General features: G+C 36.7%; 2 protein-coding genes across 2 annotated transcripts in view; both read left to right on the forward strand.

The window, feature by feature from the left end:
- The first annotated feature begins 1,255 nt into the window (after positions 1 to 1,255).
- Positions 1,256 to 16,538, forward strand: TMEM244 (transmembrane protein 244). The gene is made up of 6 exons (XM_072035118.1): positions 1,256 to 1,288; positions 9,284 to 9,369; positions 9,905 to 9,978; positions 12,379 to 12,504; positions 13,411 to 13,455; positions 14,322 to 16,538. Exons 1-6 carry the CDS (start codon positions 1,256 to 1,258, stop codon positions 14,414 to 14,416), a joined length of 459 nt encoding a protein of 152 aa, XP_071891219.1. The 3' UTR covers positions 14,417 to 16,538.
- Positions 16,539 to 23,561: 7,023 nt separating this feature from the next.
- Positions 23,562 to 26,240, forward strand: part of ARHGAP18 (Rho GTPase activating protein 18) — a 90,871-nt gene continuing 88,192 nt past the window's right edge. The window contains exon 1 of the mRNA XM_038177097.2: positions 23,562 to 23,694. Within this exon, the coding sequence (XP_038033025.2) occupies positions 23,651 to 23,694 (44 nt within the window). The 5' untranslated portion in view covers positions 23,562 to 23,650. The remainder of the gene's footprint in view (positions 23,695 to 26,240) is intronic.

Consider the following 26,240-nt stretch of genomic DNA (forward strand, 5'->3'; position numbering starts at 1 on the left):
TTACTGCAAATCTTTATGCAAATTTTATGTCACAAATGTTTTCAGTTGATCTTTTTGGATAGACATGATACTCTTTGAATAGAACCTTTTGTTCATTTTCAAACATTTTTTAATTAATAAAAATTGCTAACATATCTCTTCATTAATTTGCTACTTGTGACTATTGCAACAATTTAAACAAATTAATTTTGTTGTTATTGTTGTTTCATTCTATTCCTTTGACATCACTTCAGCTATCAAAATACTATTTAACTGATGCACAGACTTCTGTGCTAGCATTTTGCACAGGAAGAAATTTCACAGGATACTACCTGTAATTTCCCTGACAGTATTCACAATCTGGAACTATCCAATTCATGAGCAGAAGCTCTTGTTTAGCTGACTACAGATGACATCCTAAAGCAGATAGTATTAATTTTGTACAATTAAAAAAAACATAAAAAAAAGAAACTTGCTCAGATTATGTTGGTGATAACAAAGTAAATAAATAAATAAATCATTCTTCATTCAGTTTCAGAAATACTCCCTTATATTAGCTCTTTTTCTATGTAATGCAGCATAGTGAATCATAACATGTCTGTAAAAAGTCAAATCCAAATCCATTAAGGAACTGCTTAGTAGAAGGTGGATCTGATTTAGAGCATGCTAAATTTCATTCTACTAAAGGAAAAAAAAATGATTCAGGAAAAGGAGAAGAGTCATAACATAAGTCTGTCGTTTCTTAACCTAATTATACCTAATTTAATGTGAATTATACATGATGTAATAAAGTGATAGAATAAAAATGCTAACAGGAACAATGTGAAGAATGTACTGTTCTACATGTACAGTCAACAGAATTAATGTTAGAAATTGTAAAACTAATTAAATGTAGGAAGGTGTAATAAACCCAAGGAGTGGTGATTAAATGAATGCTGAAAAAAAAACAACAAACAACAAACAGAAGGTAGAAAATAGAATACAGAGTTTTGTCTCTAAATGGCCAACTTGTATTATAGATATGCTTTAGTTGACCATAGGTACAAAAGTATGATCATTAAATGAGTGAGTAGGATTTTCTGTTTGGTCTTCAGCCGCTTACAGTTAGCTCACAGATGGCTTCTGTCTCAATTCAGTTTAATCCAATCAACCTACCTCACTCTGTCCTATGCTCACCTATAAGAATGTTTTTTGGGGTGAAAAACAGCTGCTTCTTCTGACTGATATTGACATAAGGAATATAGCAACATCACTTCCTCTCACTCATCATGTGTCCATGGCTCTCAAGGTCAAAACTGCTGAAACCAAGGTAAAGGGAATTGAGTTTGTGTAGTGCTGTATGTCACTGGGTAGTATTTAGAGTATTAGGTAGCTACTGCAGGTCTTTAAAAAGCAATTGCTTTCATTCTTACAGAGTATTATTCAATGTTCGCTTCCTAAAAAGCAAAAAGAACGGGAGAGCTTATTATTGGTCTGGTAGTAAGTACTGCAAAGTACACCTTACAAGAAGGATTTAAGAATATGTGCTGTAGCTGCATTTATGAGATCTAATTCTTGGAATTGCCTAATAAAATCAAAAATTTAATGATACCAGGGTATTCCTAACATTCTTTCTTTAAATTGTTTTAGCATATAATAAATGACCCTGTAGTTTTTAACTCATGTTTTCCACTTTGAAATATTTGAGGGGTTACAAAGGGAAAAAATAGTTTGAAAATAAAATATATTTTGAGTTTTAAATATATATATATAAATTTCAGGAAAGGAAAAGAAGTTGAATGTTATAGAAATGGAAATTTTTCAAAAAGTTTCTATTTTTGTGTTATTAATTTGAGTATATTCTTAGCACTGCACTGCATGCCTTTCTTTAGCTGTACTCAAGTGAGCAAAGCAAGCTAATACCTCATTACATTAGACAGGAACTTAGAATATTCTGCGTATAAAGAGAAAAATCTTGGGCCTTTGAAGCCAATGCAAGTTTAGCCCTGACTTCAAGAGAGGCCAGGAATTCACCTACTGTAATTAGAGGTCACCAGGCCATCAGCTCACAGCCTTCCTTCAGCTTTGTTATTTTCCCTTTAGTCCTGTCTCACCACTTTTATTACAGTACAAATCTGCATCTGGAGCAGATAAGGCTTAAAGGAGGCAGATAAAGGAGAATTCCAGGAAATGCGCATCTGCTCAGAGAAATGGGATAAAAATGATTCCCAACAAAAAAAGTGCCCAAGATTTAGGGATACTTTCAGGGGGTGAGGTACAGCATGGCTACTAAACTTGCATGTAACATTGCAGTCAATGAACTGTACCCCACTGGCCATGGGGTACACCATGATCCAAAAGAATGAATGAAACAGTTTATTTGGCCAATTGTCATTTACGATAAAGATATTGAAAAAAGGAGAGCTGTGTTTTCCTCTCAGATAAAACTGGTTGACAACAGATTAAATGTTCTCAGTTTTTGTTTTGCTTTCTTTTGATGTAGAGAAAAAACATAGAATAAATTGTCAAATATCAGTTTGTACAGGCATGATGGGTTTCTCTTCTGTTGCATTAGAAATAGAATATTGCCTCCTTGCAACTGTGAGTGATAAATGCAGTGATGTAGTTTCACTTTTCAATATCTAGCAAAATAAAAGTAATATAAATGGTTAGTAAATTTGCAGTATCCATACATCTGTAAGTGTCAGATGGTTCTGTAAATATATCTACCACACAGCCATTCAAAGACCTATGGCCAGAATTGAACAATAGAGATATTTGAGTGAAGCTTCATCCAGAGAGGCACCTGGTTTTGCTTTGAAGAATCCATTATTTCCAAAGACAGTTTGTTCCATTGGCTAATTGCCTTTACAGTTGAAAATGTCTTGAATGCATCTTTTGAATTTGTCCAGCTATAACTTGAAGTTGTTTACTTCATGTGGCTTTTCTGATGGATTAAAGAGCCCCTAATACCTGGTATTTTCCGCCTGCAAAGGAACTTATCCATCATAATCAAATCAGCCCTCAGAGCTAAACAGATTGACCTCTTTAGAGCTGTAGTCCTAATGAAAAACAAAACAAAACAAAACAAAACACAAAACAACAACAACAACAACAAAACATTTCTAGCCATCAGCTCTCTTTTGTGGTTCTTCTCTGCACCTTCATTTTTTAACATATTTTTTTTAAATGCTGACTCCAAACTGGTTGTCACTTTATCTTCCCAAGTGCTGTGTTTAAGGGTAATGCCTCTTCCTTATTTTGCTTCATATTCTCCCAGCTTAAATCCCAAAGCCTTGGGGGCTTGTTTTCTGTCACAGTATGGCAAGAGAAACTCATAAAACTGAGATAGCATGAGCTAACGTTCATCTATAGCTTTTACCAACATATAACAAGTTACATCAAAATGAAAATTGGATTTACAAGTTGTCTATGTTTTATATTTTTCTCTGAAATCTTGGCTTAAAACTGACTTTTATTTAAAAATGAGGATTTCAAAAAAAATATCCCTTTTTTTTTTTTTTCTTTTTTTTTTCTTGCCTTTGTTGTTTGTGAATCACTTGTCAAGAACTTTTTCCAACTTTATCCTCAAAATCCATAGTAAGGATGAGGGCATAGAACTATTCAATAACCAATTTTGATGAAAATTCTTGAAGAAAAGCAAATAAATAAAAAGAGCAAGTGTCTTTCAAACAGTACAAAATGGAAATGATTTTTGATACTTTGCAGCATCTTATAATTTCTTTATGTTTGGTTTGCTTTTAATTTCTTTCATCTTACTTCTCCAAATACTTCATTTTCCTTTTTAGTTATAAATATGCAACTATTTTCCCTACCTCAGTCCCTGTTGCCAAACTGCACACATGACTTCTTTTACCTTTCTTCAAAAAAGGACTTCTATTATCCTAATAGTTTTTACCTATTCTTTCTTAAATTCAGTTTCATTGTGTCACATATCAAAGACAGAAACACTGGCTTCTTTTGCTTTGATACAGTGCTTTACTATACTCAATTCATAATCTCTGCTTGCCATTTTGATACACTGAAAAATTATGTACAGTTCACTATGGTCTGTTTAATTTATACAGGGTTACTTTTCAAGAATTTACTTTTGAATGAATATCTGTATTTGTAATTTTTCACCATAGTCTTCATTTTTCTATTTTAAATTTATTTTTGACTAGCATAGACAAGAATTTCTGTAAAACATAACTTTCAGACTTGATATCAGCTCAATTCCATCTCTGGAACTGAGCTAAATTTGATCTCTGGGGAAATTCAACAGGAAATCTTGACATACATAAATTTTCAGGCTTAGGACCCATATTTACGTGTCCAAATTTACTTAATAATAGAATCACTATAGTAATTACATTCTTGTTAGATCATTATTGCAGTATGACATTGCTCTCAGGCAATGAAAACTGTCACTGCTACTTTCAAAATAAATCATTTGCTGTACCTTGACAAAATTTAAAACCTGTTAATAGAAGAGGAAGTTGAAAGTTGATCTAGTTACATCTTTTTACAAAGAGAATATAGCACTAGAAAAAGTGCAAAGACAACAATAGCAATCACTGATATAGTATAGATTTTGTATCTGGAGGGACTTAGTAGATGAGAACTTTTCTCCTTAGGTATCTGACACATAGGACAGTATAGAGACAGAAACAATTAGGGATAACAGAAAATATAAGTAGGGAATGAAAAATTCACTATTTCTGATAACGTAAGAATTAGAGGACATTTCACAAGCCAGTCATTAAAACTATCATTCAATAGGTTTAAAGCCCCACCCCACCCCAAGGTATTTTCTCACAACACCCAGAATTAAGTTGTGGTACTTTTTTTCAGAAAGTATTCAGGAAAATGAAAGCAAATTGAAAAAGTAGTGGAAGAAAGACCATTAAGGTCTTCAAAACACTGTGATGTGGATGCAATCTATGGTTTTAAAAGGTTTTAAGATTTTAAAACATCCATCCCTGGAAAGAAATATTACTTGTACTTCCCACGTCCTTATACTACTTCCCCCAGTTTACACATATGGCTATTGTAAAGTGGTCTAAATGGAATTTTGGACCAGAATGGTACATTTTTTTGATGTGCCTAGAAGTATTTTATGTAACACCGTCTTTCTGTGGCAGTGTCCTCTTTTTAAATATCGAGACCATGATTAAAACGTCCACTGCAGAACTAAGACTGTTAATGCTGTAATTTCTATTGAAGGGGAAAAATTACTTTGTCTAGTTAGTCATTGTGAAATCTACTAGTATATATGCAATCAAAAGTGGGATACAGCTTTTTTCTTGAAAGTGGAAGCTGTAAGTTTGAATTCTTTTAGGTAGGACAGGCCATCAAACACAGGGTACAGACATCTTGAATAAATGCTATCCAAATCAAGCTAATGCATTCTTAAGAATGCATTTTCTGCCACTCAGCTTTTACTTTGAAGTAAAGTGGAAAATGATGGAGGGACATTTAAAAGCTGAAACGAAATACAGATTTAGCTTCTGCAAAATAATTACTGGCAACTGAGGCACCAGAATGACTGGTAAGAGATCAGAATGACCACGATGATCTTATTATGGGTCATCAGTACAGTTTTATTGTGGGGAGTGTTGCTGTTAATAGTGTCCATGTTCAGTTTTTCTCTAAAGAAGAACAGGATTACCATAAAGAGAAATTATACTACTATTGTCTGTATGTCTCAAACAAACAAACAAACAAATAAAAAACACAAAGAAACAAACAAACAATAAAAAATACACAAACAAAACAAACAAACAAAACCACAAAACAATAACAACAACAACAAAAAACAACAAAGTACAATGAAAGAGGGTTTATCATTACATGTTAAGTTTAGCTCAACCTCAAGAGTATGAAAAGGTGAAAGAATAGCTAATAAGAGAGTACTGCTGTGGGACAAGGCACCAGGATTTCATCACGTCTTCAAATTTTATAATAAGGGAAAGTTCGGTTAAAGTGAGAATATACAGGATCATAAAAGATGTAGTATGAAATAGGACATACTAGCAGCATCAAATAAGGAAACATGAAGTGAATAGGTGAACAAAATGTAAGCTTAATAATACAATTAAAGAATGGAAGGTTAAAAAATATAATAGAGGAAAAATTGAACAAATATGGAAGACGAGGCAAAACCACAAATACCGATGAAAAGGATAAGCTGCAGCAGATACAGAACCTTACATAGGAAGAAGCATTTTGCAGTGGTTTCCTCACCCTTAAGAGTACAGGAAGCAATTCAAAGATAAATTTCCTATAGTATTCATACTCAAGTGGAATAGGTAAAACAACACAAAAGGCCTGATGGCTAAGGCTAGATGGTCAAAATCTAGCCTTTATATATATTCTATAGAACATATATATAATATATATATGTATATTATCTATATATAATATATACATGTATATTATCTATATAATAATATAGAATATATATACAATATATATTCCTATATATAGGAATAACAGTCAACATTGCATTTTCAATAAAACTTAAAATGCTTCATATGTCGGAGATCTATGGAGGTCTTAACCAAATGAGTCAGGTAAACACCATTGCTAGTTTCAACAATTTGGTAGCCAAACTGGAGAATGGGCAAGAAAAATTTTAAATCATTTTATGTGTTCATTATATGTGTTATTTCCCTACAGAGAAAAACAAAACAAAACAAAACAAACAAACTACAAAAAACAACCATTCAACCAAACCAAACCAAACCAAACCAAACCAAACCAAACCAAACCAAACCAAACCAAACCAAACCAAACCAAACCAAACAAAAAAAAACAACAACCCATCAAAAAAAAAAATCAACAACCCTCACCATCCACGAAGAACTGGTTGGTGACCTGCTACGGCACTTGGATGTGCACAAGTCGATGGGGCCGGATGGGATCCACCCAAGAGTACTGAGAGAACTGGCAGAGGAGCTGGCCAAGCCCCTATCCATCATTTATCAGCAGTCCTGGCTATCGGGGGAGGTCCCAGCTGACTGGCGGCTAGCAAACGTGACGCCCATCTACAAGAAGGGCCGGAGGGCAGACCCGGGGAACTACAGGCCGGTCAGTTTGACCTCAGTACCAGGGAAGCTCATGGAGCAGATCCTCTTGGGAGTCATCATGCGGCACTTGAAGGGCAAGCAGGCGATCAGGCCCAGTCAGCATGGGTTTATGGAAGGCAGATCCTGCTTGACGAACCTGATCTCCTTCTACGACAAAGTGACGCGCTGGGTGGACGAGGGAAAGGCTGTGGATGTGGTCTACCTTGACTTCAGCAAGGCTTTTGACACCGTTTCCCACAGCATTCTCCTCAAGAAACTGGCTGCTCTTGGCTTGGACTGGCGCACGCTTCGTTGGGTTAGAAACTGGCTGGATAGCCGGGCCCAGAGAGTTGTGGTAAATGGAGCCAAGTCCAGTTGGAGGCCAGTCACTAGTGGCGTCCCCCAGGGCTCGGTGCTGGGGCCGGTCCTCTTTAACATCTTCATCAATGATCTGGATGAGGGCATTGAGTGCACCCTCAGTAAGTTTGCAGATGACACCAAGCTAGGTGCGTGTGTCGATCTGCTTGAGGGTAGGAAGGCTCTGCAGGAGGATCTGGATAGGCTGCACCGATGGGCTGAGGTCAACTGTATGAAGTTTAACAAGGCCAAGTGCCGGGTCCTGCACCTGGGGCGCAATAACCCCAAGAAGAGCTACAGGCTGGGAGAGGAATGGCTGGAGAGCTGCCAGGCAGAGAAGGACCTGGGAGTGATGGTGGACAGTCGGCTGAATATGAGCCAGCAGTATGCTCAGGTGGCCAAGAAGGCCAACGGCATCCTGGCTTGTATCAGAAACACTGTGACCAGCAGGGCTAGGGAGGTGATCGTCCCCCTGTACTCGGCTCTGGTGAGGCCGCACTTCGAGTACTGTGTTCAGTTCTGGGCCCCTCGCTACAAGAAGGACATCGAGGTGCTTGAGCGGGTCCAGAGAAGGGCGACGAAGCTGGTGAGGGGCCTGGAGAGCAAGTCCTATGAGGAGCGGCTGAAGGAGCTGGGCTTGTTCAGCCTAGAGAAAAGGAGGCTCAGGGGTGACCTTATCACTCTGTATAAGTATATTAAAGGAGGCTCTAGCGAGATGGGGGTTGGCCTGTTCTCCCATGTGCCTGGTGACAGGACGAGGGGGAATGGGCTAAAGTTGCGCCAGGGGAGTTTTAGGTTAGATGTTAGGAAGAATTTCTTTACTGAAAGGGTTGTTAGACATTGGAACAGGCTGCCCAGGGAGGTGGTTGAGTCACCATCCCTGGAAGTCTTCAAAAGACGTTTAGATGTAGAACTTAGGGATATGGTTTAGTGGGGACTGTTAGTGTTAGGTCAGAGGTTGGACTCGATGATCTTGAGGTCTCTTCCAACCTAGAGATTCTGTGATTCTGTGATTCAACAACAGAAGCACAAATAATCATCTGGAATGTCATTTTATCATCAGAGAAAACAAAAATGCCAGTGTTATGCATTAGCAAGACTGTATTGTTATTACCAAAGTATATTAAACTTCAAAACATAATTTTACATTATAACTGTAGGAATTAATATAACTCCTAGGGCCTGCATAATTCAGGAAGCCAGCTTAGATGAGCACGGATGTGAATTATGCTTCACTTGAAAAGAAAGTATCTGAAGGCATTTTAGGAACATTATCAGGCGAAGGCTCACATTTTTTCCTCTGGATGCATTACTTCTGAAGCGTCAGGTCAGAAGTGAAGATACTTCAACGGAATGAAAGAAATAATGATGCCACGATACCTTAGGAAGCACAAATTCTTTGTGTAATTCTTTTTATAATGTTTCTTATTTTAAAGACCCAATGTTTGATAATAAGATAGTGGTACTTTCTGAAACTCATATTTTTATGCACATTTTTTAAATTTGGAGTTGGAGTTAATTTAAAAGATATTCACAAGTAACTGAGTTTTGAAAGGTGTTTAACAGCTATCCCTCGTTATCCTCATTTAAGTTATCCTCATTTAAGTTGCCTATATCCCTACCTTTGAATGTAAACACTGGAATGACATACTTTCTAGAGGCTAGAAAACAACAATCACGCCTTTACAATTTTCTACATTTTATTTTTCTATAGTTTCAACATAATTACAAGGATGGCATTTCTTTTAAGTTAAAAATTAGGCTAGTTACACATCTGAATGATCTGAAACTCTCAAATGTGCTTCTTATTCCCTGAATTCTTACAAATTACATCTGGAATTATTTTTGTAAATGTAAACACACAGCATTAGGTTTTATTCTCTTTTTCCCTTTTGCAGGTTGTTCTGTTGAACCTGTTGATATGCATGGCAGTTTTCTACACCGTGTATTATGTAGTCCTTTCCATTGGCTTTGCAGTATTCAAGTAAGATTTCCATGTCTTTACTATGACTGCATGTTACAGATGGATATAGTGAGTAGAACAATGACTCTGGAGAGGAGACATCCAGACTGGAGGCATCCAGCCCATTATTCTGTGAACACATTTTTCAAATTCAGTTATATTGTTACACCCGAACCTTCATTTAAATGCATGAAGTAAATAATACTCAAAAGTAAATATAAAATGCTGGCTCTAATATACTTCCTTGCACTTGTAAATAAATAAACTTAAAAGAAAATATGACATGAAAAATTTAAAAGGAAAGATTTTATAGTCAATAAGAAATATAAATTATTTTCCCTTAGGAAGCTATTGACTGGCATGTATAGTGTCAGGCATTTTAAGTAAAAATATGGAGAGGAGATCACAGAAACCGTGTGCAAGGGCAAGACCATAACATGAATGAAATGTGAATATTCCATTTGGAATCTTATTTAAAAGCACCTATAATATGTTATGCAATCACTAAGGCATTATTGAAAATTTATGGTTAAATTTATTTATTCTATTTCCCCAGGATTCAAATGTTGGATGGTTTGGCACCTTTTGATTTTAAGACAAATCCATCATGGTTTAACCCACATTATTTAGGTAATCTATTTTTTTTTTTTTTTCCCCAGCCAAGAAAATAGATTAAATCTGGATGTAAACTCATTTTCCTTATTGACAATATTTTAGAGCCCTTTTAGTAATATAGCGGGCATTAAAATTTCAGAGTTTGATTGTAATTCAGTTCCTAAACATACCTTTATATATCCTAATACAAATTCCTGCAGTATCATCTGAAGCTTTCAAAATAATTTCACTTTCCTAAACTGTCATTCTTAAATTACATGCACAGATGAAATTTTTCTCAGACTTGTAATCTATTTTACAAAGGCAAACCACATTACCTGTAATTAGAACTGCGCAAAAGTAAAGTGTTCAGTTGAACATGTTAAAAAGAGTGATAAAAATTTATGTATATTTGTACATTGACAATACGGTTTTCAGATGAAAAAAATATCCCATTTGTAGCAATGGAAAAAGAAAATTTAAATCATATTCGATTAAAATTACTTTTCAAGGCTCTAATGTAATTACCATATCTCAATATGATTTTTCTGTTCCAGAATTGTATCAGGTAATTTGATGCAGCATGCTTATAAGGTGCCAAAGACAGTTGATACATCATGCAATTTGGTAATATTCAATCTCGCTTTTTGTCCACCTGATGAAGTAACATGGAGTAGCAAAACTTAGAAGGATCTGTTTAAATCTATGGGCACAGAGACACACCTGAGCTCTCTGAATGGTGTTGCAAAGGTGAATTAGTTTGTTTAGGGGTCTCACTCGTGCCTGTTAAAAACAGAATGATGTCTTTAAAAGATAATGTCAAAATAAAAATGGGAGTCTCAGCTCAGAACTGAGCTATTGTTACTGGCCCAGTTTTGTGGAAAAGTATACAGAGCATCTGTATACTATCTGTGTTTTATCTGTGTACGCTGCCTTTTATTATATCTGTATACATGGTTTTTACTTTTGAAATTACAGAATTATTGGCAAAATTTAAATGAATACTATTAACATTAAATCTAATAAATTAAAGAAAGCATTTATGCATTACAAACATTACATTTTTGAAGCGCATTTTCTGTTTTCCTAACCACATGTGGTTTTATCTTTTTCTTGGTGTTTTTACATTTTTTTAAACTGAAAAGATGAAAGATCCATATTACATTAAGAACTAATTGACTGTGTAAAGAAAATAATAAAATTGAGAGGCACAAAATGCTGCCAAATGTATAAATTAAATACAGAAAAAAATAATAACATTCTCTCTACTCTGAGTTACAGTAATGTTGGCTATTACATTACTACAATGAAAAAAATAATTCAGTTAAAAATGGGAGTTCAATATGCCTAGGGACATTAAAAAGAAAAATGAAAAGTCTTTAGATTGAAAATCCTATGAATCAGTAGTGTGCTGTTATTGCCTGTTCGTTACACGAGCACTGAGGGCTGTAGCTGGAGGAGACATCAGGCATTTTCCATTCAGCCCCACTAGCTCAGGTAGCCACCCAGCAGGACATGACGGCTCACCCACAAGGGTTTCTCTTGGTCCTACCTCCCATGCTGGCAAGAAAGTGCCCTGCGAGCCAAGCCAAGCGAGGCTTTGGGGAAACCTGCACCTCCCAGAAAAGTGGGAGCACCTCCACACCCTAGCTCCTCTGCTCCATGATGGCTTAGGTGGTTTCTGCAGGCTGCACAGCTTGCCTGTGAGGCGGACTTCCTCAATCAGCTTGCTTTCTTAGTGTCTCAGCAACAGAACTCAGCTATTGTCCATATTGTATATTGTATATTGTAGCTGGCATATTGTATATGGTAGCTGTGTCAGCCTTGCTATCAGAACTGAGAAGCCAGACCTCCTGGTTTTATACACTATGAGATCCACATGGATGGCCTGTGCTTGCTTTGTAGGCTCTCTGCTCTCTTTCCCCTTGCATGTCTCATCTTTAAGTTGCACTGATACATGTGCATGATGCAAACAAGTGGACAGGGAGAAAACTGTGAAGGTTCATGCTGGATGTAACCCCTTAGCCACACAGTTCTGTTTTGGAAGAGAAAAAGTTGCCCTATGTCAGTATCAATGAAGTCTATTTAGTGCCATACACAAAGACACATCCTGGATGGATGGTCTCTGAGAAGGATTTCCACACTATTTCTCTTTTAGGCAACACATAGAGCACTGTTCATCCTCATGTTTTTTACACAAAATATGGAACATTTGAAAGTTTATAGGGAAATTGGGATACAACCCATGCAGGTGTCTGTGGTAAAATTAGAAATGAACTTTATAATGAAACCATCGGTGTAATATTTGATCTAATCAGAAATAATTTGCATAACATTGTATCAGAGATTTTAACTTCCTAGTGCTATTACCCTTGAATATGAGAAAAAAGCCTTTCAAAACTATGCTTGGTGTAAATATCCTGCTTTCATTTATAGTTCTTGTAGTCTCACTGGAAATAACCTTCTTCATTTGTGGCCTGCTATTTGCCCTGGTTGTGGAAGAATGGGTTTGGGATTACGCTGTAACAGTTACTGTTATTCATATCATCATAACCTCAGTTGGTAAGTAGGTTTGCTGCTAAATATATGTGTAGTCCATTCTTCCTTGGAGCTAAAAACACATTAATCTGTACTTTCCATCCATTTCATTTATCCATGTTTTTAAATACTGACATTTAAAACTTGATTCTGTATCTGTTGGAGTATTAAAAAAAATAGTAATAACAAAACAAAACAATTTTCTTATAAAATTTCAGAATTTTAAACTCTGAAGTAAACTATCTTCTATCATCATATCATATGGTGCACACTGATCTCCAAACAACACCAGAACTGTTATTATTGCTTTCAAATGGCCAGCCAAAGTTCACCTGCACTGCCAGAGCATGCAGCATGCCTCCTAGCTCCCTTCAGTGCTTCAACAGCCCTGCTGGCTCTTCTGGAGGCTGATACAGGCTCATATTGATCATACAGTGGGGATATTGGTCATGTTACGGGAGAAAAGGGTAGCTGCATGACACATAGCAGAGCTAGGTATCTGTGATGACTCGCAGTGCACAGTCCTAGCCTGTCTTTCTTGTGCTGTTATCACCCATTAAGCTGAAAACATTAGACAGGTTAAATTATTTGCATTGCAGCAACATGGAAGCACTCTACTAAACTTTGTACAGTTAAGTAGTAACAAACCATTTATTTTTCAGAGATTTTACAATCTAAAACTTCAATTTAGCACACGCTTTTAATGTTTAAAGATGACTTCCAGTGGGATTGCTCACCCACTTTCATGCAACAGTATAACCAAATATTTGAATGATTAGGACCTCAATAAGAGTTTGCAATTTCAATAAATCTAAAGCATGTAATCTCTGAAAGATAACTAAGCAGATACCATATACTGTAATGCAATATTTGCATATCCTCATACTTACTGTTTAAAAACTTACATTCCTCCTTTTCTTTTCCTTGCAGTTATGTCTGAATTCCCTTTGATGTTACACTGGTGGCTGGCATTAGGTAAAATTAAAGTTCAAATCACTAGAATCTAGAAAATTTGCATTTACAGTATGATTTCTTTTTCTATTAAATGTCTGTTGTCACAATACTTTGGGAATTGTCAGTATTTGAGGAAGAAATATATTCTTTGCATCTACACTTTTAAGGACACAGGCAGGTATTGATAAACTAACATTTGACTTGCCTTAAAAAATCACCTATTTTAAGACCAGAATGTACGCAAATTATGTTATTCTTCCTACCAAACAGCAGATATGTTCACATTGCTGAAATGAGCCATGTTAATTCCTGAATAATCAAGCTATCTATTTCATCAAATGCAGGTGTCAAAAAGACAGTTAGCCTAACTAGTCTTCCTTGGTACTCTTTACAATCAATGGAATGAAATAGACACATTCTGAAACAAGTTTTATAAACACTATATACAGGTACTATGATAGACAAGACAAATCTCAGTCATCGCATTTTCTTACAGTGAATAGCAAATATAAATTTTAGAATGTTTAATTTTCTGTAAAATTAGAAATATAGTCATGCGCTAGTATATGTTATCTTGGAAAACAGTTAAGGGAGAAAGTGCTGGCTTCTGCTCTTCTTTCTTTTATGATGTATAACATGGATTGACAGCTGTAGTAAATTCCTAAAAGACAGAGACAAGCAAATAAATCTCTTGTCCTGCAACTGGTTTTGTATCAGCAACTACCAGGACTGATCTCTATGTGGGTGGTTAAAGTCTTGGGCAAAATGTTTAAGTAAACAGACCATTAAAAAAATAAGAAAAGCTGACTAAAGTTTTATTATAATGTTTGTATTCCACTGCAAATAAATAATAAAAAAATACAAAACAGTCATGCTTTTCCTTTCAGGATCTGGAGTAATTTCCATGATCTGCGGAGGACAGATTTTGGCATACTGCTTGTTCAAAGACAACTTCATTTATCCAGTTCTAGATGATTTTTGAAAAGATAACTTAGAACTTGTATTTATATAATTTCAAAGATTTCTTTAACAACATAATTAAAATGAAGCTAGAAACTGTCTAATCATAAGGCTAATATTTAGCTTACCATAACTCTTGTATCTTACATTTGTTTGCAAAGTCAATGTAATGACTTTTAGCTATTGTATATAATCACTTTTAGCTTTTGTATGTACATTTTCTATTAAGCAATTAGACACACTGCTTCTGTTTTAAAACAAATAAACCACAAGGATACGAGCAATAATGCAGCAGTCTTGCAAAATCCTAAAAGAAAAAATGGATTTGTATTTAATATTTTCAGACCACTTGTTATCTGTTGCAGTTTATAAAGTATTGACTGTAACTCAGGCTGGAGTCTGGCCTCTCATAAGTGCAGAACTTTAAAGTCACCCTAGCTGGCATACATCATTTTAAGTATAAAGCAGTCTTTACTGGCAAAGCCCTAGCAAAGAAGACTCCCTGAAGAGCACATATCTCTGCATATCTCTTTCCATCTTAAAGCTCTCACCTAGAAGGTGTTCAAGACAGAAACAGGCAGACTTACAATCATCAATATTTAGTTGATTCCCCAAATTCCAGGAATGCTACAGCCAAATGTTTTCCGTGACAGCTTCAGGCCATTCTTTATTTCACTAATGATCCGGTTATGGTGTGACTGTGCTGGAACGATGAAAGGCAAATGCTGCCTACAGTCACTTTTTTATGTATCCCACAGCTGCACATGGCCCATGCTGAAGTGCTAGTCTATGGATAGTAGTAATCAAAAAAACAACAAACCAATCACAGTAGTGGCTGTATCTATTTAACCATAATAAAGTCTTAATAGCAAAATTGCTAGGAGGCAAATTCGTCTTAAGTATAATATTAGTAATTGGATTTCAACTGCAGTTTACTTGGAAGAGCAGGACTGGATTGGTGTTTGCACAGGAGCACAGTGTTGCATTTGCCTTAATTTTACACAGCAGATGATGCCTCTGAAGAATATGTCCCCTCAAGATCTAATCAAACATTTTAAAACACATTGCAAGTTTTATAGTTTGTATGCACATTTTAATATTGAAAGTACACATATAATGAGAAGCACATTTCAGACTCCCAAAAGTATGGGATTGTCTTTTGTGAATGATGGATACATAAATAATTTTAGAGACAAACTAGACATGTAAATACACAGTACTGAAAAGACTTAGACTTTAGAAGTGGATCATTAAGACCATATGAAGTATAACGCGCTGTGTACTGAAGTTAGCAGAGATAATTCCAAAGAGTTGATTAACCAACCTGCATTGATGGCTGGACTGAGCCATGGACCACTTTGAGTTCAATGGATTTCTATCTCCATAAATATTAGTGTTCCCATAGCTGACTGGTGTTATCTGTTTGAAAGACACACACATTTCTTCTGGATTTTTTTTTTTTTTCAGTTTAGAACTATAAAAATGGATGGGAATTAGTCCAATGTCAATCCATGCCTCCGTTCTAGTCCATATGCCATTCGTGCATGTAGGTAGAGTACCATGTGCAAACATTAGTGGATTAAAGATAATCCACAGATGGAACAAGTTTCTATTTTTAAATTGGAAGGATTTTCCTCTTTGGGTGTCCGCCCTGCTACAGCTTGCAATAGTTCTGTTGCCCAGTCTAGACATTTTTAACTTTTGTTTTCTCTTTAAAATCTTAAACCACAAGCAAGAAAATACCTTCAGACTATATAAAGAGAGCTTTGTCCCCAGAATTTCTCCAAAGCGTTTACAACTAGACCAGTGGTAGAGAAACAATCAGAGTAAAAACTCTACTGAAGATTAAAAACTTTAGTCAAGCTATTAAAAACATCATGAGATTTTTCTATTACTTTCAAATATCTAACAAGACAGTTTCAGAATTATGTATTATTTTGTCTTTTCTGTTATTGTTATCTTGAACATCAATTACAAATATTACAAATAATGTTTAACGTGTAGTCCAAGTTCATATTGAACAAATAAATTTCCATTCTGTAAGAAATATCAGTTATATCTGTTTGGGAATTACTTGGTTAGAAGGTTTTAGAGGTCTTATTTATACTGCGTGATTTCTATTTGATACACCAAAATGACACTTTTGAATATAAAAAATCTTGTCTATTTCTCCAACAATAAAGAAGTGACCCACATGAGCAATTTGTATGTGATTAATTGATAACAGTCAAGACAGGTGGGAAAGAAGAGCCTCTGGAGGAAAAGAAGGGCTTTCTATGTGTTTCACAACAGAATTGCCAAAAACTACAAGAAAAGCAACCTGGACATCAAAAAACAGGCATGTATGGAAAAGCAACAATGAAAGCAGGAAAGGAGCACACAGAAACGGGCAAGATCAGTGATATAAAAAAAGACTTGCAGGCTGAGCTTGTAACACTGGAACTTCACAATACAACTGCCACATGTACGTCACAGTCTGTGTTTTGCTTGTGTCTACATTATTTTAGGAAAAGTAGTCTCCACATCCAAAGATATCCTTATAATCGCTGATTTAATCTGTGGTTGCTGCCCCAGGATTTTCAGTATTCTCTGTTCTCTGGCTCAACCAGGTCCAGGAATATTGACTAATTGAGTTGACATATCTTTAGTCTTTGGTTATTTAACTCCTTCTGATTAGTAGTTCTAGAAAATATTGCATGCAGAGGGAGAATTTATCCACTTCCACTCTGAGATTCTGGGCAGAGTTTGCAGGGAAGATAGTTGGAACATGTAAACATGAGCTATAGAATCCAATGGAACAGTGCAGAAATGCCATACCTTAAAAGCACCATACTTAAAGTCATTTTAAGATTTCTTTTCAGAGACAAACTCCCTTCCGTCATTCCCAACCACCAACTGAGATAGATTATAGTTCTTCTCAATTCAGTCCTCTCCCTAAATGGCTCTGTATTCACCCTTTTCCCAAATGGTGTCTTGCTCATAACAAAGAATGTAAGTGGAATACATTTTTTTTTTTTTTTGAGACTCTCAGTTTATTCCTATTCTAACAGCACTGCCTTTGATGTAATGTCAAAGTGCAAACCACTTCATGAAGTTGTTCTGGGACCAACAAACTGACTCAGCCTTGTAAACACAGCCAAACATAAAACCATACAGTACAGACAATGCAATGATTTCAGTTGGCATTCTCCTAAAAATATAGATTTAAATGCTTACAATTTCACATTGAAGTAATGAGCTAGTTCTTCAGACTAACCCCATGGTTTTTCTATCTCTCTACAACACTTTATCTATCTCTCTAAAACACTTTATCAACCACCTTCTTTGTATCCAAACTTAAAAATGCAAGCAAAGCAAAAACCTACTGTACTCATTATTTGTGTACTAAAAATCCCAACAACTGCAACACTGATAAATACAGGAAACAGTCTGAGTAATACTAGATAAAGAGCAATAGGTACATGAGTCACCTGACTGCAGTCTCCTAAAATAGATATTCATGCACAGGATTCCTATGGCCCATAGACTCCTGAGTAGAAGTAGTCATTGTGACTGAGAGAGCTTGATTAACCAGAGAAACGATGTGAATGCCTTATACATTTTTCACTCCGTCTTCTGGTATGTGTGTTGTCACACCAAAAAGTTGGATCCTCGTTAATCTCCACAGGTATTTAACACTTTATTTAAATATTTTGTATCTTCTAAATGTGACTTACTTAGAATATTTATTTCTTGGCTTAAGATCCTATGTAATGATCCATCTGCTCAGTAATGGCTAATACTCTAATCTCTCCTTTTTGTGAGCTAATCACAGCCCCAGACAGCAGGCACTCTCTCATTAGATGTCAGAGAGGATAAAGGTCTTAGGAATGGCTATAAAATTTGATGATGTAATTAATACCTTTATTATTGGCTTTAAACCTTTTAGTGTAAGACTGTGATTTTAAGACACAGACTCATGCCCCAACTCTCCTCTGTTCAGGATGAATAATATGGATCCCTTAGGAGGTGTGCCTTCCTGTTCAGATGCACCTAGGTAATTATACCTATGTCATAGGGCAAGTATGCTTTGAGATGGACTTGTACCCTACTCCGTCCGTTTTCCAGTTCAGGGGACCAAATAAACATCTTACAGTTGTCTTCCAGTTCATATACTCAGGTGTACTCTGCAAACAAGGACAAGCAATGGGGAAGATATATGCCTGGATATCATCCTGACATATAGGATGCTGGACTGGGGATCTGGAAGCAATACTAGGACACAAACTATGGGCAACCAAAACCTGAGTAAAAGCCCAGACCCCAACATTTTAAGGCTATCTACCCCTAGAAAACAGTTGCAATCAAATACAAGGATGGTAACTGAAGCTGGAGCTTTTAAGAACTATACAAAGGTACACTCAGATTCTTGCTGACATGGTCTTAAATCAAAGATAGTCACAGCCTGGCCTTTCCTATTCGTTATGTTCCTGATATGAGATTATTTGCTGTGGATTTGCAAAGTGATTGTAGCCCACTGCCACTTCCAATAGCAAAGATCCCATTATCTCCACTGGGACAATACTCTAGCAAAGGACCTCTTAAATGTGACTTCCCACAGAAGTGGGAAGTATTTCTTAATGCACTCCCAAAACAGAGAATAGCAGCCAGCAAGGGGCAATGGCACAAGGTGTTTCAAGATTGTAGTGTCTTCAGTACCTAGGGAGAGCAAAAAAGATTTTGGAGGATATGAACCAAATTGCATACCTGGGAGCAATTTTCTCTCTAATGGGAGATGTGTTGGTAACTAGGTCTGGGCAAAATTTTTCAGAAAATCATTTCTACACAAAAATTAGTTTTAAGACAGCCAAAACCAATTGAGAACACAGTTAAATGAGTTTTGCTTGAAAAAGAGAGGAGGTCAAGAGTGTCAATGACTGTTCATTTCAGTCACATTAGATTTCAGTTATGCCAGTGAGGTTCACATGGGTACCAGTAAGAAGAGAATGAGAGGTCTGGAAAGGCAGTGGATGCATTCAGATTTAAAATGGTAAACTCTCTATATCTAATTCATTAGTTGACTTTTCAGTGTGTCATATTTTCTGGAGCTTTTTAAACTTGCAACACTTGACGTAGGAATAATTTTTATTTTCTAAACATTTACCAACGATACATTTAAAGGAAAAAACATCAAGTGGTAAGTGAAAACCAGCTATTGTTTTCCTTTGTCATGAAATGAAGCAACAACAGGTCTTCAGGTTTGAAGCACATAAAATCAGTTTAGTTGAAAAACAAAGTTACCTTAAACTGAAATATTCTCACAAAAATCTGCTTAGACTAGAAGGTATTTTTATTGAAAAAATAATTCTTCCCAAATGATAATGTTTCATACTTTATTTGTTACATATATTTTTAGAATGTGTTATGTATCACTAGATAACATTTGCAAAATGTTCCAGTTGCCGAGGTAACTATGTTATTTTAATGATCAGCAAAGAGGATCATTATGTAAAACATTATGTTAATTTCTAACACAGAAAATTGATGTCTTGCTGTTACCTTGAAACTGCACTTTTTTTTTTTTTTCTTCTACAAAGTGCCTTTTTCTATGAAGACTGTTAGAGTATCCTTTTCACACTGCTTCTGGTTGATTTTGGAAGTAAATAAGGCAGAAAATGATATCTGACAAACAACAAATAACCATATAGGTCAGAAATAGTATAGGAAAAAAATGTTCCACATATTCTTAACTAAAACACATAGATACTTGGTGAGAATTTTAGGAAGGCATATACCTTCCTATAATTTCACTTTAAAAATTGAAATACACAATTGCTTGCTTAAAGAAAGCAAATTATAAAACTCATGTTAAGTATTGCCTATGATCAAGTATGCATAAGTATTGTCCATGATACAGACCGAGTAATGAACGGATTGAGAAACTGACATTTAACTGCTGATATGTTTACTAGATTGTGTATCTCATACAGCAGTACAAGTGCCGTATAATTTTATTGCAATCTTAACTGTTCTTTTTGAAGCTGCAGTGAGAACTGCTAATGTTATTAGTTTGTGCTGTGTATTTTTTCTCAAGCCTGCTTTCTCTGTTGGGAGGAAAAAAGAAAAGTGTATTTCAAAATTATCAAAACTAAATCTCATGCAAATCCTAGGGCTTATAATGTTGCTAAAGGACACAAGCCCCACAAATGCAGATAATTTCAAGCTACCAAATACAAGTTTTGTCACCAGAAACTTCTTTTGCCTCTTCTCTGGAGTTTTGCCTATAGATTGTGTTAAATTATGAACGCTTAATTCTCTAGATGGAACTGGATTCTTTTATGTATTAGAACATGATATGCTCAAGACATCTGATAGCTCCTATATTCTCCTGACACTTAATCTTAATCACATGATCCATTTTAGAGTCAGCGAACTCTTCTGACAATACTCAAAGTGCATTTTGATGGAGAATATATTTATACAGACTGTACCTCTTCGCTCCATGAAGCTTATTTGAATCCTGTCTCAAGGATTTCCTCTGCAGGCAAAGCTGTGACTTCAAAAGACAGCAGCTCTTTCTCAAATTCTTTACCCTTAATTATGCTTGTTACACTGGTCTTCTATTTCGAGTCACTACCCCTGACTCTAGCAATATGCCGAGGTTTGCTGATTTGTGCACATCACAAAGAGGTCTACAAGCCAAAAGTGTAAGAATGTGAAAACAAAGAATTATATTACATCAATTAAATACTGTAAAAAGAACATATGATGATATAGCTCAGAGAAAGCCATCTATTAACTAATAGGATTAGGTATTAATTTTCCCTTTCCGGCAGCTTATGCCTCAGCTGTCCACTATGTGTGACCAAATATCTTATTCTAAAAAGGTTTGCTTTCATCCTTAGCATGGTGAAAATAGAGGGCTAAATTTCTGATTTTCAGAATTATTTACAACTTTCTGATGAGCAGCATTCTGCCAGAAGATAATGATTACACAAAATCTAAAAGTTTCAAGGTAAGTTTTTTTTTAATTGAGATTTGTTGGCAGAAACTTATCGAAACATATATGTTATCCTGTTGACTACTGAATTACAACAGAATGTAATGTAAAAAAAATAAAGAAAGAAAGAAATTCAAGCAATGGAGTAAAAGAAAACAACAACAACGAAACACAATGACACAAAACCCCTAAGATTTAAACTTTATTCATTTAATTTTAAACATTTGATATCTAAAATCCACTTAGAAATTACAAACCAGACTTTTCAGATTTTTTGTTCCATGGAAACTATAAATGTTTTCAGGAAAGAAAGAAAAAGTATTGAATTTTTAATCTAGTGAGATAATTCATATGATTTGGGGAAAAAAACACTTTGGAGGACTTGTTAGAGTTAGGTCAGAGGTTGGACTAGGTGATCTTGGAGGACTCTTCCAACCTAGATGATTCTGTGATTCTGTAATTCTGTGGATTATGCTAATGGATTTGCTATACTACATCTACTTCATCTTTTTGATTTTTTTTTTTTCCACACAGATTTATTATGAGAATAACTACAAGAGTAGACTTAGCAGCTAAAGATTAATTTAGGAATGCTGGTGAGAAATAACAAATGCTAAGAACAAATATGAGGATGAAAAGGGGGATCATTAAGTACAAAAGGAAGCCAGCCATGTTACATCTACTAGATGTGAAACTACCTCTCCCCCACAGATGGAGCAGAGGTGTAAATGGTGTAAAGCAGCATGAAGGACATGAGGACAAGTTAGCAAGTGAAGTGCATGTATTTTTGAGCTGTAATTGACATGAGCTGAGAAATACAGGAAGTACAGAAAAAACGTATAGTGAGGAAAATAGTCACTAATGAAAACAACAAGCACAAGGATCTGGTATATAAAGCTTTATGTAGAAGGGGCTATAAATATTCTACATAGCAGTATTTATACAGTGTGGCTACAAAAAGGATCTATTTTTAACTAGTTCCTTCTATCTTTACAGAATCTCTGTATTTTGACTCATCAACAAAAATTACACATGCTTTTCTCTTGAGTCTGATATTGTCAAGAATGTGCAGATGGAAAGGATTAGAGACTACAGCAAACCAGAAACTGAGTTAAAATTCTTACTGGCTATGGGGATTTCCAGTCAGTTCTTCCTAGAAAACACTGAAATATGATTTACAGTACCCAATTTATTGCAGAAGGGTACGGTGACCAAACTGTTATTTATAGGAAAAACCGTCTAATTTTTCATCAAACTTATGAGTTTTGTCTTTGTGGCCCTACTTATTTTTAAGCTATCCATGGTCCCAAAATACATACTGGTGAACTAGGAACATTTTATGTACTGTGACTTCTCTTTAATTCTAGAGTTTCAGTGATTTGAATATTATCAACACAATGAAGTGCTTCATTAGAATAAGTCATTATTATAAATCAAGCATTCTGAGATGGAAAATATGAAGTGTATATTTGTTTGCAACCTTCCCTGTTACAAGTTAATGCATGCTTTATGACCATCTTTGAATTGAATTCACATACATATTTTTTGAGATTTTTGCCTGGTTCAATGTCCAGGATGGGTGCAAGAGAAAGGCAGAATTAGGTTGAATGGATATTCTCAATTTGGAGTGCAGCAGAAAGGATGTAATTAGTATTCATAACTTGAAAACCTGGAGTTACCACCGTGATCATCTGCTCTGTGACCACCTGATCTCCAGAACAGAGACCACAGAATTCTCTCAATAATCCCAATCCAACAGTTGTAGAGATTATATGTGTGTTTTATATGGAGATTTATGTAGAGATTATTTATATGTGATATTTCCAGTACTTTTAGGGGCCTACGGGAAAGCTGGGGAGGGACTCTTTGTCAGAGAATGTGGTGATAGGAGAAGGGGTAATGGCTTTAAATTAAAAGAGGGGAGATTTGATATAAGGAGGAAATTCTTCACTCAGAGGGTGGTGAGGCCCTGGCACAGGCTGCCCAGAGGAGCTGTGGATGTCCCATCCCTGGAGGTGCTCAAGGACAGAGATTTGAGCAACCTGGCCTGGTGGGAGGTGTCCCTGCCCATGGCAGGGGGCTGGAGCAGGGTGATCCTCACGGCCCCGTGCCAGGCCGCGGGGCGGGAGATGGCGGCGGCGGCGGCTCCGCCTCCGGGCCGGGCCGGCCTCCCGGAGCGGGGCAGGGCGGAGGGCAGCGGGCAGGCAGGCGGCAGCCCCGGGGAGCATCCCAGGGCGGCGGCGGCGGCGGCGGCGGCGAAGGCGTCCCGGCGGCGGGATGGTGACGGTGGTGACGAAGCTGGTGCACTACCTGCACCTGAGGTACGGGCCGGGGGCGGGACGGGCCGGGCAGGGACCCACTGGCGAGCCTGCGCCTCCCGGGTGGCGGGCGGGACCCGGAGTTTTCCTCGCCCGCACAGGTGCCCGAGGGCTTCGCAAGAGGTCCGAAGGCGAAAAGTGTCGCAGGAGGGAGCTCGGGCTGAGACAGAAGCGCAGGTGGTGCGGGCAGGGATGTCCCCGCCTGGCGCTTGGGCAAACGCAGAAGGCATTTGGGCAGGAGAAACCTTTGCCGGCTCCTTTCCCTGCCTCCCTTCTCCCGCTGGGCAGTGGTTGCTTGTTTAGCAGCATGCTGCTGCTGCTTTTGAACCAGAGCGTCATGGTTTTGGTTGCTATAAAACCATCAGATAATAACAAAAAAAAAAAAATCATCTGAATTAGGAAGCAGCAAATAATGCAGGCAGAAGAGGGGATGCAGCGAAACAATGTGGTTAATTTCTTGAACCATCAGCAGCCCCATCACTGTTGGGTGTTTTGTAGGTATCAAGAGAAAGGATGCAGAAGTTTACCAAAGTTTTCCAAACTTACAGGTTTACCAAACTTACAGAAAGCTCTTCTCATGCTGAATGAGCATCAGCTGCGAGTGTCCGAAAATGTGCACGTCTGGAAATGTAACAAATGGGTGGCCAGTGGCCCCTCTGAAGGTGCAATTTGGTTGTTTTAGTACTGACCGAACAAAATGCATAGAATTAGGGTTAGGTGTTTAAAAGTCCAGCCTACTTGCTTTCATGGGAGAGGCAGAGCTGTTGGAGATGTTGCAAAGGGGTCTCAGTAAATGCACCATGCTAAGAAACTGAATATTATAGTGCTGAATAAATGTGAGTTAGGACAAGTTTTCATTTGTCACAGCTAAAAAGGGGACAAATATTTCACTGAGTATCGCTGGAGTAGCAAATAGTGGAGGTAGCTGGAAGGACATGAATGAGGACAAGGTGTTCCCTGGTACCAATACTCTTCAGCGAGAGAGATCATAATTTTGCTCTGGGCAGAGAGGGGAAGAATACTCTGTCATCTGCAGGCTTACAGTGCAGCTTGTTTCTACTATTATAATATTATATAACAATAATATTTATTATAACATAATTTATTAAACATAATATTTTTGTCCAATTTATTAAACATAATATTTTTGTCCATCCACCACACGAAATCATGACAGATAGGTCCTGTGTATTTCGAGTGATGCCATTCAGGCACAAACAGCAACTATTCAGCATTATAGTGGGCTTATTCTGTGCTTCCATTGGCAAGTGGCCAGCAGGATAACTACGACCCCAGAAAACAGTGGAATACGAAAGAGAGTGCGTAAACATGAGATTGTATGGCATATTCATTAAATAGTATACTTTACGAGCTGTGATTAAACCATCTTAGTAGGCTTCTGGTTAGCCATGAAATAATATTTTTTTAATTTACATGAGAATGGAAATAGTAAATTAAAAAAAAATAACAGCAAGGAAATAGAAAAAATAGCTATTTTACTGAGTGAAGAATTGATAGGCAGCTGGAGCGCTGGGAAAAATGCTTATCGTCAGCATTGTCTCCCCATGAGTGCAGCATACAGTTAAATGATAAGGTGCTTGGGTCAGCTGTCATCTTTTTATTCTGTGTAAATACTTAACCAACGAGGCCTGGTTCATGAATTGGATTTTAAGGTTCTACTGCAGTTAAGTGAATAACTGTTGTGCTAATAATGTCATAAGAAAAAGATATTTGAATGTGAAGGACTATACTTACTAAGTTGAGAAAAATACAGCTTGTGACAAGATTAAACTATGCCAATAAAATAGTACATTGAGCAGCCTAAACAATGGTTATAATCAGATCCTCTGGGAATCATAATTATGCCCTTAATTCAATACTTACTGAAAAAAGGATAATTAATTCAAATTGCTACAGGACTTGCACAGTTAGCAGAAATATAGGAATCATATGAATCTTTTTTAGCTTTTAATTTGACATCATTGCCAAAAAAAAAAAGGATCCCAAAGCTACAGGAAAAATATTGCACCCTTGGGTACTATATAGCAATTCTGAAAAATGCCCTTTCTGAAAATCAGAAGTAAATACACCAAAATACCGTAGTCATAGTTGCTAGAAGAAACCGTGTAGTAGTACTGGGTCTCTTACCTTGACTAATTAGCCCTTACAGAGGATGACTGTACCCGTTTAAGTCAACAGCAACAGTTCCCATTCAGTTTGGCCATAAACTTCTAATTGGCTTCAGTCAGACAAAAGCAGGCTCGCTGAATGGGAATGGATCAGCCAAGAAAATAATTGTAAAAAATACTGAGTTATGATCAAGGGTGAGATGTTTTCATATAAATATGCTTTACATAATTATTTCTACATAAATAAAGATCACACACCATGTGAAAAACAGAGTACTATACAAAAATGAGATGAGCAGTGATTCCTGAGAACAACAGACAAAAGAGACAGCGGCAGATAGAACAGCTCCAGCGCACAACACCAAGCAACACAAGCTGAAGACAAAGACATAGACCCGTGAATGTAAGACATTTATCAGG

The sequence above is a fragment of the Anas platyrhynchos genome, chromosome 3 (assembly GCF_047663525.1).
Source record: "Anas platyrhynchos isolate ZD024472 breed Pekin duck chromosome 3, IASCAAS_PekinDuck_T2T, whole genome shotgun sequence".
Taxonomy (NCBI): Eukaryota; Metazoa; Chordata; class Aves; order Anseriformes; family Anatidae; genus Anas; species Anas platyrhynchos.